The sequence below is a fragment of the Delphinus delphis genome, chromosome 6 (assembly GCF_949987515.2).
Source record: "Delphinus delphis chromosome 6, mDelDel1.2, whole genome shotgun sequence".
NCBI lineage: Eukaryota > Metazoa > Chordata > Mammalia > Artiodactyla > Delphinidae > Delphinus > Delphinus delphis.
Window position 1 is genome coordinate 67,786,590 of NC_082688.1, and position 16,315 is coordinate 67,802,904.

The window sequence follows — 16,315 nt, forward strand, 5'->3', positions numbered from 1 at the left end:
ACGGGTAACTTCACATATATACAAAGTAAACAGGGCAGCATAAAGAACCCCGTGCACTCATCACCCAGCTTCAAAAAACAACTTCCTGCCATTCCTATTTTATTTGTACTTCCACCTACTTCCCACGCCCATCCCTACTCAATTATTCTTTTAGGTAAAATTTACAATTATTAAAATGCACAAATTTTAGCCAATTTTGGCAGATATACCCATGTAACCACATCCTTGGCTAACATATGTTTGACCACTTGATTTTTTTTTCTCAGTCTTTTTCTCTCTTTGCTTCACTCTGGCTAATTTCTATTACTACATCTTTAATATCACAAATATTTTTTCTATAGTATTTAAACTTCTATTAATCCTATCTAGTGAATTTTTCATTTCATAAAATATGTCTCGTTTTTAGAAGTGCATTTGATTCTTTTTATAACTTCCACTTTCTTACTATGTACATGTTTTCCTTTAAATATTTAACTTATTTTTAATACCGTTTTAATATCCGTGTCTATTAATTCCATCATCCCTATCATTTCTAGATAAGTTTCCACTGACCGATTTTTGTCTTTGTTATGGGACACATTTTCCTGCTTCTTGACTTAACAAGTAATATTTGATTGAAAGCTAAACAACGTAAATTTTATATCATTATGTGTTTGGATTTTGTTGTCTTCTAGTGATTGTTGGATTTTCTTCTCTTAAGCAGTTAAGTTATTCAAAGTTTAATTCGATCTTTTTGAAGTTTGTTCTTAAGTTTGATTAGAGCAGGTCTACAGTGACCTTTACCCTAGGGCTCCTCGGGGGTCTCTACTGAGTTCCTCTGATGATGAACAAGGATGTTGCACTCTGGCTGGTCAGAACTTGAAGTCCTTCTAGCCCTACTCGAGCTTTGGGAAATAGTAAACTCACAGCTCCCTGACTGATCTTTGGTCAATCTTTTAGAGTTTCACTCTATGCATGTACATCTTCATTTGGGCAAAGACTCAAGAGGAAGTTACGCATATTTCTGGGGCCCTTTTTCTACGTAACGCCCTCATTTCCAGAATTCTGCTCAACTTCCGGCTGCCTCAACCTCACTGAACTCTGTTCTTTGTCTCGTTAATTAGTCCAGACTGTCATGCTCTGCTTGGGATAGTCTTCTGATGTGGGTTGAATTGTGTCCCCCCAAAAGGTTGCTGAAATCTCTCATCCTCAGTACCTGTGAATGTGACCTTATTGGGAAACAGAGTCTTTGCAGATGATCAAGTTAAGATGAGGTCATTAGGATGGGCCCTAATCTAATTTACTGGTGTCATTATAAAAAGGAGAAAATTGGACACAGAGATAGGCATGCCCTCAAGGAAGAACTCCACATGAACATGAAAGCAGAGATTTGAGTGATGAATCTCCAAGCCAAGGAACACCAAAGATTGCCAGGAAACCACTAGAAGCTAGAATAGATAAAACAGACCGTCCCTCACAGCCCTCAGAAGGAGCTAACACTGTTGACACTTTGATCTCAAACTTCTAGACTCCAGAACTGTGAGACAATAAATTTTTGTCACTTAAGTCAACCAGTCTGTGGTACTTTGTTCTGGCAACCTGGGAAACTAATACATCCTCCCTACTTTGCAGCTCAGAATGTACCTCCAGGCAGGAAGGCAGAGAATTCACCAGGCTCACGTAATCTATTTCTCTTCTTTCAGGGATCACAGCCCTCTACTGTCTGTTATCTAATGTCTGAAAACAGCCATTTCATACATTTCTGTCCAGTTTTCTAGTTATTTATGGCAAGAGAGTAAACCCAGTCCTTATTACTCCATCATGGCTTTCAAGATTTTTTTTTACTCTGCTAGTTTCATCACTTTGAGTATGATGTTCCTAGGTGGTTTGTTAACCTTATTGAAACTTTATGGTTTTCTCAAAATTTGGGAGATTTGATAGTTTTATTTCTTCTACTATGTTTCTGTCTAATTTTCTTCTTTCCATATTGGGCTCCAATTACACATATATTAAACTTTTTCCCACAGGTCCATGGAGCTCTGTTTATTTTCCTTCAGTCTTTTTTCCCTCTGTTCTTCACACTGGATAATTTCTGCTGAACTATCTTCAAGTTCACTGACCCTTTCTCCTGTCATCTCCAATTTTCTGCTAGGCCCATCTAGTGAATTTTTCATTTCAGTTTTTGCACATTTCAGCTCTAGAATTTATTTTCACAGTTTCTACTTCTCTAGTGAGATACTCCATCTTTTCATTTATTATGAGCAGACTTTCCTCTAACTCCTTAAACATATTTATATAGCTGCTTTAAAGTCACTGTCCATTCATTACAACACTTGCATCATCTCAGGACTGGTTTCTGTTGACTGCTGTTTCTATTAAGTATGGATCACATTTTTTTCTTATCTAGTGTTTCTTAACTGTATTGAGTTGGCAAAAAAAAAGTGCCTTCAGTTTTTAAGTAAAAACAGAAGACACATTTTTCATTTATTGAACAACATATTCACCCTTCTGTTCCATTACCTTCTGCCGTTTTTCAAGCAACTTCATAATTCCATCTTCCCAAAACTTTTTATCTTTTTGAGCAAAGAACTGTTCCAGGTGCCTTTTACAGTCTTCCAGGGAATTGAAGTTTTTTTCCATTAAGAGAATTTTGTAAAGACCTAAATAAATCGAAATCCAAAGGTGCAATGTCTGGTGAATATGGTGGATGAATCAGAACTTCCCAGCCAAGCTGTAACAGGTTTTGCCTGGTCAGCAAAGAAACATGCGGTCTTGCATTATCCTGATGGAAAACTATGTGCTTTCTGTTGACTAATTCTGGACGCTTTTCATCGAGTGCTGCTTTTGGTCTAACTGGGAGCAGTACTTGTTGGAATTAATTGTTTGGTTTTCCAGAAGGAGCTCATAATAGAGGACTCCCTTCCAATCCCACCATATACACAACATCACCTTCTTTGGATGAAGGTGTGGTTGGTGGTGGTTCATTTTGCTTGCCCCATGATCTCTTCTGTTCCATATTATTGTACAGCATCCACTTTTCATCATCCATCACAATTTGTTTTAAAAATAGAACGTTTTCATTACGTTTCAGCAGAGAATCGCATGCAGAAATACTGTCAAGAAGGTTTTTTTCCGCTTAACTTACGTGGAACCCAAACATCAAAGCGATTAACATAACCAAGCTGGTGCAAATGATTTTCAGTGCTTGATTTGGATATTTTGAGTATGTCCGCTATCTCCCTCATGGTATAACACTGATTGTTCTCAATTCATGTCTCTATTTGATCGCTGTCAAATTCAACTGGTCCACCCAACCGTGGAGCATCGTCCAGCAAGAAATCTCCAGCATGAAACTTCACAAACCACTATTGACATGTTTAATCAGTCACAGCACCTTCTCCATACACTGCACAAATCTTTTTTTGCGTTTCATTTGCATGTTTACCTTTCTTGAAATAATAAAGCAAAATATACCAAAAATGTTGCTTTTTTTCTTCTACAATATTAAAATGGCTACACAAAAATTCACCAATTTTGGTAACTTTTTTTTAAATGCACGCTGATATGACAGCTGTCACATGCAATCTAACAAATTTGTTTTGAATGAAGTTAAAGACAACTAAGTGCTACTAGAGCCATCTAATGGGAAAAAACCATCGAACATTTTGGCCAACCCAGTATAATGAAAATTATAGATGATATACTAGAGAGACTTGGCATTCTGTTATGTTCCTATGAAGAGTGTTTGGTTTTGTTCTAAAAGGCAGTTAATTTGGCTGGGCTCAAATTCCAACTTCTGTCTTCCCTGCAGTGGGCACCGACTGAATTCTCCACTCTATTGTCAGCTTCTAGCTGATGCTCTTTTGCTGGGTTCCTCTGGGGTCTGCTAAAAAGAATTTGGACAGGACTTATATAGATTTTAAGGTTTATCTTAAAGGATTTCCCCCCTTAACTTTCCAGCTATTCTAACAGCCCCCAGACACTGTCCTCTGACATCTCAAGACAATGAAGCTATACATTTTCCAGCAATCTGGGCCATCTGGGGATTGAGGAATTTCCTCAGGCAAAAAGCCACTAGGTAGCAAATCCCACCTGTTGCAGTTCCTGGGTTTCTAGGACGACTCCCCTTCTGTTTCTGCCATTGCTTTTGGTCACTCTTCACTGCTTTCCAGGAGTTGTTGTTTCGTGTATTTTGTTGTTGTTGTTGCTGCTGTTTAAATTTTAAGACTAGTCCAACCTAGTTATTCACCATTACTGGATGCTAGAATCCCTAGTCAAGTTGTTTTGAGAGTTTTCTGGCCGAGATCTACTCTGTTCCTGTTTTGCAACATTTAAAGCATTCTCATTCACCCTCTTCTTTAATCCTTTATTTTCTTAATAACACAGTTGTTGGTACACTTCTAAAGATTCAAGACCCAGAGGTAAATTCTCTCTTAAATTAAATAAAGAAATATGTGAACATAGCATTGAATGGTATGTTCTGATTATACAGAACACTTTTATTTCCAATTCCACTAACTTGAAATTTCTGATCACTCAAACGTGAGTTGGAATGAAGTTTACCTTTATATTACCTGGGCACATGGGGTGGAGAGTGGTTGTGGAAAGAATATGTTTGGTTAGTTATTTTCATTAAAAAAAAAATGAAACCACTCATTCATTCCACAAATTCTTATATAAATCAATTATTTGCTAACAACCTGTTTGTTTAATCCCTTTCCTTTCTGGAGTCCCATGACATCACATGGTCTCAATTTTTCTCCTATCCCACAGAGCCCTTTAATACCTCCTATTTCTTCTTCAATCACTGAATGTTAGAATTCTCCCACTGTCTTGTCCTGAGACCTGACCTCTTTTCATTGAAGACTCCTTCCATAAATCTATGAGACTGGTTCCCAAAATCTATCTCCAGTTCTTACCGCTAACTAACTTCCATTTTTATCTTTATCATCTCAATGGATTTTTCCATCCTTTGGTTCTGTCACAACCTTTAAAGTCAATATGCTTAAAACTAAACTTATTCATCTCTAGGGGTAGAAATAAGGAATAGCTTCTCTTTCTGATTTACCTACTTCTGTTAACAGTCCCACTAGTGTTCCAGTCTCTTTAGCTTCTCTTCTTTGTCTCTACCCCCATCCTCCTCATATCCTGTCAGAGCTACTTTTGCAAATATGTCTCATTTCTTGTCACCTCTGAACTGATATCCTAGCTTCTCCTTTCTCTCAAGCCAGTGCATCTTGGAAAGAACCACCTTACTGATTCTTCTAAAGCCAACCTAGATCACCCCCTCATCTTCAGAAACCCGCAGGGGCTCCCAAAAGACCAGATTCTGGCCTTCAAGATCCTCCCCATTGTATCTCTCACCCACCATGCCAGCATCATCTATGTCCTCCATGTTCCAGTCAAGTCAACCAGTCATTTCTCAAAGACACATCACCAGTTTTTCATCTTTTCACCTTTGCTCATACTGTATCTTCTAGACTGCCCTCCTCTTCTACTATCTCTGCTTATCTTAATCCTAAATAACCTCCATATATAACTTCTCTTCCAGGAGCACTTCATTGGCACAATTCAATTTCACTACATATTGACCTAAACAATATAGATTGACTAAGTCTACTTTGCCCTATCTGAGAAGAAGAGGGGTGAGAATGATGAATTTGAGATGATGCTGAGAACGCTTGGAACCTAAAAGCACCTTAAAAATCATCTAATTCACTGGTTACCAATAAAAGAATCTTCTTATGCAGAAGCCTGATATGTAATTCTGCTATGAGTGAAATGGGAACGGAGACCCCAAAGCCCCATCTATGCAGATTCCCTATCAAGGTTCCCCACCCTCCTCCCCCATACCTCTGCAAAACTTTAGGGCCCCAAGGAACATCAACTTGAAAAGTATTGATTAAATCTAAAGCTCTCATTTATAGATTAGAAAACAGAAGCCAAAGAGCCCTTTCAAAATCTAGAGTTCTCCTTGAGAGTCATGTATCTGTGTAACTGCATTTGAAAGTAACAAAACTGCTTTTCCTTTAAAAACTTTCTACAAAACAGACCTTCACCCGGATAGGTTTCAGAGTGAGAAGGATTACTATGAAGGCAGCCTCTCAAAGACTCAAAGTCTTAGTCACTGCTACTCAAGAGTCTTTCTCAAATTGAGTTTCAAGAACACCATATCCATGGCAGCCCTCATGCCTCAACTAGGATCACCAAGCTAGAAGACCCTGGAAATATATCCAAGATGCAAGACCCCGATGGGCTAAGAGAGGTATCCTGGCTGTTCACTCTGGCCTCTGATTCCAGGAAGGAGGAAGGATTTTGAATGTAATTGTTATGTAAATGTACTACTTATTTAGCTAAGATTTCTGGATCCTAGATAAGTAACTTTATCAGCCATAGAAAATAGCCTGTAGCTGCTACCACTCCTTTTCCTGCCTAAATAGTGTCTCAGAAAATCAGTCCTAATGGAGTTGGGAAAAAAAGACTAGAGCTAAATATGAGAGATTCTCTGGCCAAGTACCTCCTGTTTCCTTGGGAATAGCAAGGTTCTTATTTTTCAATTTGGAATCTAGTCAGCCTCACCGCGCTCCATGCACACTGACCAAACGAAAGGATTCACGGAGCCAGCATCTCAACAGCATATGGTACCTCTTTTTCTTTAAAGCAGATGTGATAGGAAGACATATATCTGTCTGTTCCAGCAAGTCTGAAAAGCTGTACTTGTTTCAAGCTTCACTTTTGAAATCATGCTATGCCTAAACAAACGTACAGCTTTCCTGCCTCTTATTAGAAAATGAAACCCACGTCTGACTCCAGGCAACATTTTTGGGCTGGAGGGAGTGGGTGCTGCTGGTCTCTGGAGGTCCGCAGTGGACTGATTTCTATACACCTCTCCCCAAGGCCATTCTCACACCCACTTCATAATGGGAGTACGGTGACACCACCATGGACCTCATGGCATATAGATGCCTAGATGCCACCAGAAGCATGTGGGGAGCCTGCTCCTTCAGAGTACCTGAGAAGATCCAGGTCAGGTGAGAGCTGGGTCAGTATACAGGGAGAAACTCCACCCTACTGGAAGCCTTGGATCCATGGCTCAAGGAGCTCTGGAAGCCCCTACTCCCTAAATGTATCAGTTAGCTACCTCACCCAACCCCTGAAAAAAAAGAGGTTCTAAATGCAAGACTCAGTGGCTAAAACATCAATCATTTATTCTTACTGCTCTTACTTAGTTCAGCTGATCTAAACTGGGTTTGGCTGGAGTGACTTGGCTGTTCTCCACATTTCTCTAATCCTCCCCTTGAGATCATCAGGCCAGTCGAGGCATGTTCTTCTTCAGTGATGGCAAAGGCATAAGAGCACAAGCAAAAACTCACCAGGTCTCTTGAGGTCTAGGATTGAAATTGGTACCCAGCACAGCTTTTGCCTCATTTCTTTCATTATGGCAAAATATACATAACATGAAACTTATTATCTTAACCATTTTTAAGTGTACAGTTCAGTGGCATTAATTACCTTCTCATTGTTGTACAACTTCACACTATCCATGTCCAGAACATATCCATGTTTCATCCCAAACTGAAACTCATACCATTAAATAATAACAATACTCCATTCCCTCCTTCCGCCAGCCCCTGGTAATTACTATTCCATTTTCTGCTTCTACAAATTTGACTACTCTAGGTATCTCATATAAGGGGAACCATACAATATTTGTCCTTTTGTGTCTGGCTTCCTTCACTTACATTAATGTTTTCAAGTTTAATCCATGTTGTCACATGTATCAGAATTTTATTCCCTTTTTAAGGCTGAATAATAGTCATCATATATATTTATCACATTTCGTTTATCCATTCATCTATTGATGGAACTCTGGGTTGTTTCCACCTTTTGGCTATTGTGAATAATGCTGCCATAAACATTGGTGTACAAATATCTATTCAAGTCCTGCTTTCAGATCTTTTGGGTATATAGCCAGAAGTGGAGTTGCTAGATCATACAGTAATTCTAATGTTTACTTTTCTTTTAGGGACCTCAATATTGTTTTCCATAGTTGCTGCACCATTTTACATTTCCACCAACAATACACAAGTGTTGTAATTTTCCCACATCTTCACCAATTCTAGTTAATTTTTTTTCTTTTTTTTCTTTTAATAATAGCCATCCTAATGGATATAAAGTGGTATCTCATTGGTTCTGATTTGCATTTCTATAACAATTAGTGATGTGGAACATCTTTTCCTGTGCTTGTTAATCATTTGCATATCTTTGAGAAATGTCTGTTCGAGTGTTTTGCTCACTTTTAAATTGGTTGGTGGTTTTTGTTGTTGAGTTGTAGGAATTTTTCTATATTCTGGATATTAATCTCTTATCAGATCTATGACTTGTAAATATTTTCTCCCATTGTGTGGGCTGCCTTTTCACTCTGTTGTTAGTGTCCTTTGATACACAAAAGCTTTTAATTTTGATGATGTCCAGTATATCTAATTTTTTTCTTTTGTTACCTGTGCTTTTAGTGTCATATCCAAGAAATCATTGCCAAATCCAATATTGTGAAACTTTTCCCCTGCGTTTTCTTCTGAGAGTTTTATACTTTTAACTCTTATGTTTAGGTCCTTAATCCATTTTGAGTTAATTTTTGTATATGGTTTAATGTAAGGATCCAGCATCATTCTTTGCATGTAGAAATCCAGTTTTCCCATTACCATCTGTTGAAAAGACTATCCTTTCCACATTGAATGGTCTTGGCACCCATGTTGAAAATTGACTATATACATAAGAGCTTATTTCTGGGTTCTCTATCTATGCCATTGGTCTATCTGTCTGTCTTTATTCCAGTTCCACACTGTTTTGATTACTGTAACTTTGTAATAAGTTTTGAAACCAGGAAGTATGAGACCTCTAACTTTGCTGTTCTTTTTCAAGATTGTTTTGGCTATTCAGAGTCCCTTGAGATTCCATATGAATTTTAAGATGAATTTTTCTACTTATGCAAAAACAATTTTTTAAGTCATTGGGATTTTGAGAGGGATTGAATTGGGTTTGTTTTGGGGAGTATTGACACCTTAACAAAATTGTCTTCCAACCCATGAACGTGAGATATCTTTTCGTTCATTTATGATTTTAATTTCTTTTTTTAGCAATGTTTTATAGTTTTCAGTGTACAAGTCTTTCCCCTCCTTGGTTTAGTTTATTCTTAAGTATTTTATTCTTTTTGATACTCATGTAAATGGAATTGTTTTCTTAATTTCCTTTTCAGATTGTTCATTGTTAGTGTTTGTTAGTGGCCAGAGTAGTCACGTGGCCAAACCTAAAGTAAGGAGGTGGGGAAGTAAAGCCCACCCATCATGGGACGGCCCTGTAAAGTTACATGGCAGAGTGAGTCCACAGGGCGAGAAGTGAAAAATTGGGTCCTATAACATGATATTCCATACTGAAATTTTGAGGGTCAACTTTAGCATTGTTTTTCCAGGGCCCTTCTTCAAAGTAGTCTGTTCCCACCTCTTCAACCTATACAACCACAGTGAAAATGTAAAAAGGCAAGGGAATGAAGGGAGTACGCAGACAAAGGAAGGAGGTATCAAGATGCCTAAGTAAATTGTTGGCGTCTAACCAGACAAGCAGTAGGTATGGGGGAAAGGACACAAGACAGTGAGTCAGATAGAAGATCTGCCCCCCTTGATCTTGGGGAGGTCTCTTAACATCTCTGGGCCTCAGTTTTCTCCTCTGGCAGTAAGCTAGATCATCTCTTAAAGACCTGTCCTGTGTTAACGCTGCCATACTATAAAAATTCTAACAGTGCTGCCCCTAGAACACAGAACAACGTTAGAAAATCCATTCTCTGTACAGATCCATCGGCACACACATCCATCTGTGACCATCTGTGTGTCTCACTGATCTCATCTTCTGCCTTATATCTCAGTTTTATTAGTGTGCTTTTTTGCATCCCATACCAGCTGGGATCTCCTTGCAAGAGAGAAGATAATCTTAACTAGCTTTACTGTCCCCAGAACACTAGGCACCAAATAGATATTTTTTAACTGAACTGATAGAAAACTTCCACTATCTTTAATTTTGAATGATGTATCTTGCATTTTAAACCTCCAAATAAATCTCCTCTGGAAGCTAAGTTTCTGGGGTCACAACAGCAAATTCAGCAAGTACGAATTTAGAGGTAATGAGTTTTCTCTCACAATTGTAATCAGTTTATTTTACTAATTCTATGCTACGAAGGCTTGAGTAGACACCGTATCTCAGTTTAATATTTTGGAATTTTAATGTATCAAAATAGGCTCAATGACTATGTAATAAGTATAACATTGTACATGTCCAACGCAGGCTTGATTGTCCGAAGAGCTGTCAGAAGGCCAAGGTTCTTGACCTATAGAGAAATGAGATCAGTGTTTAAAATTGTTTTCCTAGTCTCTGTTGAAAATTTTTGGCTTGAAAATCACAGAGTAAAATGGAGGCAGACGTTAGACATTTACCAATTAAAGTTCGATTCCTAACTATTACTATATAGTACGTGGGGTTTTTTTCCCCCCAACTCATTGCATTTGAAGAAGTGATTTCTTTCAGTATAAAACTGGCATAGGAACTAATTAACTTGAGAAAATGTCCAATGAGTAAATCTTAATTGCTTCATTTTTTTTTAAGTTATTACAGGGACATAGACAAAAATAGGTACTTTGTGTTCCCCAGGAATTTTTACTTTAATTGAATGAGTTAACAGTCACCCTCCAAGCATCCAGAGCATAAAAACATCTCCCGTTTGCTTGGGAATGGGAAACATAAGAAAAATGCCATGGGGAAGCCACATCAAAGGTATGGCCTCAAAACCCATGGAAACAGTCAGACAGCTCATCAGGAATGTGTCCTTATTGGCTTTATCCATGGCTTACCTCTCCTCATCTCTCCTTCTAGGCTGCCCCATCAAAGGCCACCCTACTCCCAATATCACCTGGTTCCACGGTGACCAGCCAGTTGCCAATACCACAGGACTGACGCATCATATCTTGGCAGCCGGACGGATTCTCCGGGTTGCAAATCTTAGTGGCGGGTCTCAAGGGGAATTCAGCTGCCTTGCTCAGAATGAGGCGGGAATGCTCGTCCAGAAGGCCTCTTTAGTGATCCAAGGTAAGAAACCCTTCAGGTGTTGGGCGCCAGGCTTGTTTCTTGAAGAAGAGAGTCTACTTGGAAATCTAATTCTCCAGCAGAACAAAGTGATTTCTGATCTCCAGTGGTTCTTAGAACATGCAAATGGAAGCCCAACCGTGTTGCCATAGGGTGAGGCTCTTCAGAAAAGCCACCCACCCCATCTCAGCAGAACCCAGAAAAGTCAGTGCTGCTTTCATAGATGCGCCCTTCTGCTCATCATGTTACTGCTGCTCAGGACCAAGGAGATCTCACCATATAGCAAAGCAAATGTGTTTCCTTTATGCTGGTTTAACTAGTAGAGAGCACACACACACACTCACAAAGTTGCCTACTAAGAAAATACAAGTTTTCTCTGTTGAGCTGGTTTAAAATTACCTCTCAATGTGAACTACGTGGTTACTGCCCCTGCCTCGGAGAACCAGGGCTGGTGCCAGGACCGCTGATCATCCAGAAGTCTCCAGCTGCAGTCACACGCCAAGTGCCTTCCTGGCACCTTCTCTGTGGCCTGTCCACGAGCAGACTGAGGAGTCTGCGTGGCTCATGCATTCACCTTCCAGGCACCTGGGCAGGTCAGAGAGCCCTTGGGTGGGGCCTGGCATTCACGGCCCCAAGAAAGGGTTGTGAATGAGCCCAAAACAGTGGGAAAGGAGCCCAGACTGGCCTTGTTATAGAAACCACATGAGGCTTTTGAGTTTTCCATAGACTGGTTCTACCTGTGGCCTATGTGTGATACTTGTAGGGAAAGCAAAATTCTACTGCACGTAGCCTAAAATGGAGGTTTCCGTGGGAAGGGACAGAGTTCATCCCAGAATAGCACATAAGGGGGGAGATCTTCCTGAGGCCTCCACCGCCATCTCACTTTCCACACAGGAAAGTCAATGTTGCGTTTTCTTGCCAGACGGGCACTCTCTGCTGAAAACCAGAAGGCAGTGCCTATCTGCAAGATTTGTAGCACACAAATCTTTTGAGTACAAATAAGCATTCAAAATTTACCAGCCCAGTTTTTTTTTTTTTTTTTTTCCGGTACGCGGGCCTCTCACTGTTGTGGCCTCTCCCGTTGCAGAGCACAGGCTCCGGACACGCAGGCTTAGCAGCCATGGCTCACGGGCCCAGCCGCTCCGCGGCATGTGGGATCTTCCCAGACCAGGGCACAAACCCGCGTCCCCTGCATCGGCAGGCGGACTCTCAACCACTGCGCCACCAGGGAAGCCCCAGCCCAGTTATTTTTAACAGCTTTCCTACCAGTCAGTCCCAGACCCCCAAATAGAAAATCCAAAGAAATGGCCTTTCTGACCGACATCATCGTGAAAAGTGAGCCTCTCTGGATAGGCTGTTTTTCTGTAACATATACAAAGTCCAACTCCAGTATAGACTTTTAAATATGATTGTTAAGTACCTCTGATATTTTTATATCTCTTTGTTGAAAAATAAAGTCACTTTCTGGTAAACTAATGGAAGGAAAGAGTACTTTAGGAAGTAGGTTAAAAAATACGAGAGCTACAGCCACTGATGAAGTTCTATGTGCCAGGCACTGGGCTAGGCCCTGTACTTTCTTTATATCCAGTCCTCACAGTAGCATGACAAGATAAGAGCTACTGTACTCACTTTACGGATGAGCCGGCGGAGGCCCCTGGAGACCACGTGACTTGCCTAGATCGGTGGGAAATTCAGCCTACCGCAGGGCAGAGCCTCCTTCATAATGGCATCTCATTCCTACCACACCCCACCCCACCACTCTGAAGGAATAACATGGGCATTGATGCTATCTTCTTTTCACCTCTGATCCCCCTTCTGTGATAGATTACTGGTGGTCTGTGGACAGACTGGCGACCTGCTCAGCCTCGTGTGGTAACAGAGGGGTTCAGCAGCCCCGCCTGAGGTGTCTCCTGAACAGCACGGAGGTCAACCCCACCCACTGCGCAGGGAAGGTGCGCCCTGCTGTGCAGCCCATCGCCTGCAACCGGAGAGACTGCCCTTCCCGGTGAGTGCGCTGGATGCTGCCTCAGGCCGCCCACTCCCAAGGATGGGCCTGGACTTTTAGCCAAGTTCATAGCCAGCCCTTGTCTAGCACTGAGAGAGCTACATTAAGTGCAGGTGAGGGGACCTGATGTCCTTTCCTGTAGGCCCAGGCCCGCCAGCCTCTCCACTGCACAGAAAACATCCCTCAGGATGAGCCTCCTCCCTTCGCTGTTTCTTCCCTCACTATTCAGCCAGCTAAAGGCTGCCCAGGCTTCCCAAGGGCCTGATAGGGTCTGTTCAGGGTCCAGGAGCATCCCAGGCCCTGGCAAGAGAGAAGCTCCCACACTGCAGTAAGAAGCTGGCTCTGTGGTTGGTCTGTAAGAAAAGAAACATGTTTGCAGTTGAAGTGTTTAGGGGATAGTGACTATTAGCCTATACCCCAACTCCTCCCCTTTCTTCTAGCTGTAAATACCTATGCTCATCAGTACTCCAATTTAGTTAAGGAAATATTATCCTCTCTTCTGCAAAGGGTTGCATTCTGCTAAAGTTGACATAAATTTCCATTTCCCATAGTTGCTTCAACTTTGGGTTTACAGTTGACCTTTGAGCAATGCAGAGGTTAGGGGCGCCGACCCCGAGCAGTCAGAAATCCACCTATAACCTGAGAGTCGGCGCTCCGTATCGGCAACTCCACAACAACGGATGGTGTAGTACTGTAGTCGGTATTTCGTGAAAGAAATCCAAGTATAAGTGGATCTGTGCAGTTCATACCCGTGTTGTTCAAGGGCCAACTATCCATTCTCTGCATTTGGGTCCCTTATGTAGCTCAGAATGACACCCACAGTCTCTGCCTCTTCCATCTGCCCCGAGCTTTGAGCAGCTGTGAGTCCCACCGAGCAGTACCCTTCCCCTGCCACCCAGCGTCAGCCAGCAGCTAAAGGGATAATGGATGGGCTTGGAGTTGGCACCAGCATGGCGCCCAGAGCCTGGGGAGACTTGGCTGGGTCCTGAAATGCCCCTTTACTACCTATCTGTGGGACGTTCATCCACTACTTAGGCAACTGCTTCGTGTTTTGCCAGCTGAGTCATAAGAAGCAGCTGAAACCAGGACAGCCTCAATGAAATATGAAACACACTTGTTAATATCAGCAGTTTGACTTGCTGACGGGAAGGTTTCCACGGGAATGATTAATGTCCTTTTATACCCTTCCTGAACTGTAACATAGCCCGTACCTCTCTTTTCTCAAAGCCCCCACCCCAACTCCTGAAAAATTGCTGAAATGGATATTTGGAAATAAAAGTTGATTGAAAGGCAGGCCTGACATTCACCAGGGATACGAGAGGCTGGAAGACCGCCCTTGCCAAGCTGTGTGAAATGAAGAGGAGGTCTTGGACATGCCAGGGACTTTTTGATTTGCTGTGGTGATGGTCAGAGTCAATCAGCCTTATTTACTTCTGCAGATGAAACAATGGCTGGGTCTGCTTGGGTTTCAGTGCCCCCAGCGGCTTTAAAACACCGTCTGCTTGTTTCCTAAGTGGCTCTGCTCCTGCGAGATGGAAATCTGCACGCAGTCATCTCTCTCCAGGGCTAATGGAGCAGAGGAGTTCCACCAAATTAAATAAGTCACAGACCCAGATTCAGGAGGAATTTGCTCCCTGTCCCTGCTACTTACCTCTCCTGAAAGCCAGATGTGGCGCCACTAGACCAGGAAGTGGCCACAGGCTCACCTTTGATTGGTTTCCCCACCAGGCTTCCTGGGCACGTCAGCCCCCTTCTCTGCACACAAACAAGTGTGGCCCTCGTAGGCTGTCTGAATAACACTGCGAAGTCCCGCTTTGACCCAGGTAGCTGTTTCAGCCACTTCATTTAGAAAAATTTTTTTCTCAGGCAGTAAAACAAATTGTTTTCTCTAGATGGAATTAAATGGCTGGAAAGCACCAAATTTTTTTCTCTTTTCCCCAAACTGCACCCCCTTCCCCTCTTCTTTGAGGATTAGCCCAGGGTACAAACATCCAAAGAGAACCCCTCCACCTTTGTATACAGACCAAGGATTTCAGAGTGTTTCCCAGCTTACAGCTTGGCTTTATGAGGAAAGCCATTTGTCTCAGTCCTGGTCAGTCTCACTTCTGAGGGCCCGAATGGCAGTTAGAAGCTAACATCCTGAGAACGACTACTGTCACCACGTATACAGCCCTCAAAGAGGTGTAAGACCTATGGACTGTGACTCATGGGCGTGGGAATTGCTCCAGAAAGCTGGAAGGAACTTCGTAGGTTTCTGAGGGATTAAACAAAATCAAATGAGACGTGGGTTAAGGCGACGTAGAATAAACAGTGAGTACAAGCAGACAGAACTTGGCTGAACCGAGACCCAGACTGCCTCCAGGGTCAGGGGGCGACCCAGGTTTGGATCTGACTTCCCTGGGAAACTGTCCCTTCTCTGCCCCACACTTGGATGCCATTAGGATGTACCAGAACTGCAATGCAGCGTAACCAGCTAAAGGACTGTCTTCCCAGAATGTGTCATCTGCAAGCTCATGGCTTTTGGGGCCAATGTTAAGAAAAGGCAACTGATCTTCAGAAAACTCTTTCACAATGCGCCTTTTTAGTCAATTTCCAAAGGGTATTTGTTTCCTGTGGCTGCCACAGCAAATTACCACAAACATTGTTGCTTAAAACAAGAGAAATCTAATCTCCTACAGTTGTGGAGGCCAGAAGTCCAAAATCAAGGTGTCAGCAGGGCTGTACCCCCTCCATAAAGCTCTGGGAGAGAATCAGTTCCTCGGCCCTTGCAGCTTCTGGTGGCTCCCGGTGTCCCTTGGCTTGTGGCCACATCACTCCAACCTCTGCCTCTGTGGTTACACTGTCTCCTCATTTTCTATGTCCAATCTCCCTCTGCCTTTCTCTTATAAGGGTACATGATGGTATTTAACACCTACCCAGATAATGCAGGACAATCTCATCTCAAAATCTTTAACTATATCTGTAAACACCCTTTGTCCAAATAAGGTAGCATTCACAAGTTCCAGGGATTTGATATAGATATCTCGGCGGGGAGGGGTGGGGATTTTCAGCCTACCACCCCAAGCATATACTGTGAAAAGAGACATGGTCCTGCAATTAGCTGCTGTGTGGTGAGAAGAGGAAGATGCATGGGGCTCCTTTTCTGAGAGTGTATGGCATCGTCCCTCTCCTCAAGGCTTGACCCTTTGCCCTGACTCTTCT

The 16,315-nt window shown here is 42.0% G+C and overlaps 1 protein-coding gene across 1 annotated transcript in view; it reads left to right on the forward strand.

Annotated features, from left to right (window-relative positions):
* Window positions 1–16,315, forward strand: part of ADAMTSL1 (ADAMTS like 1) — a 434,468-nt gene that overhangs the window by 379,190 nt on the left and 38,963 nt on the right. The window contains exons 23-24 of the mRNA XM_060014779.2: window positions 10,900–11,112; window positions 12,934–13,114. Of these exons, the coding sequence (XP_059870762.2) occupies window positions 10,900–11,112; window positions 12,934–13,114 (394 nt within the window). The remainder of the gene's footprint in view (window positions 1–10,899; window positions 11,113–12,933; window positions 13,115–16,315) is intronic.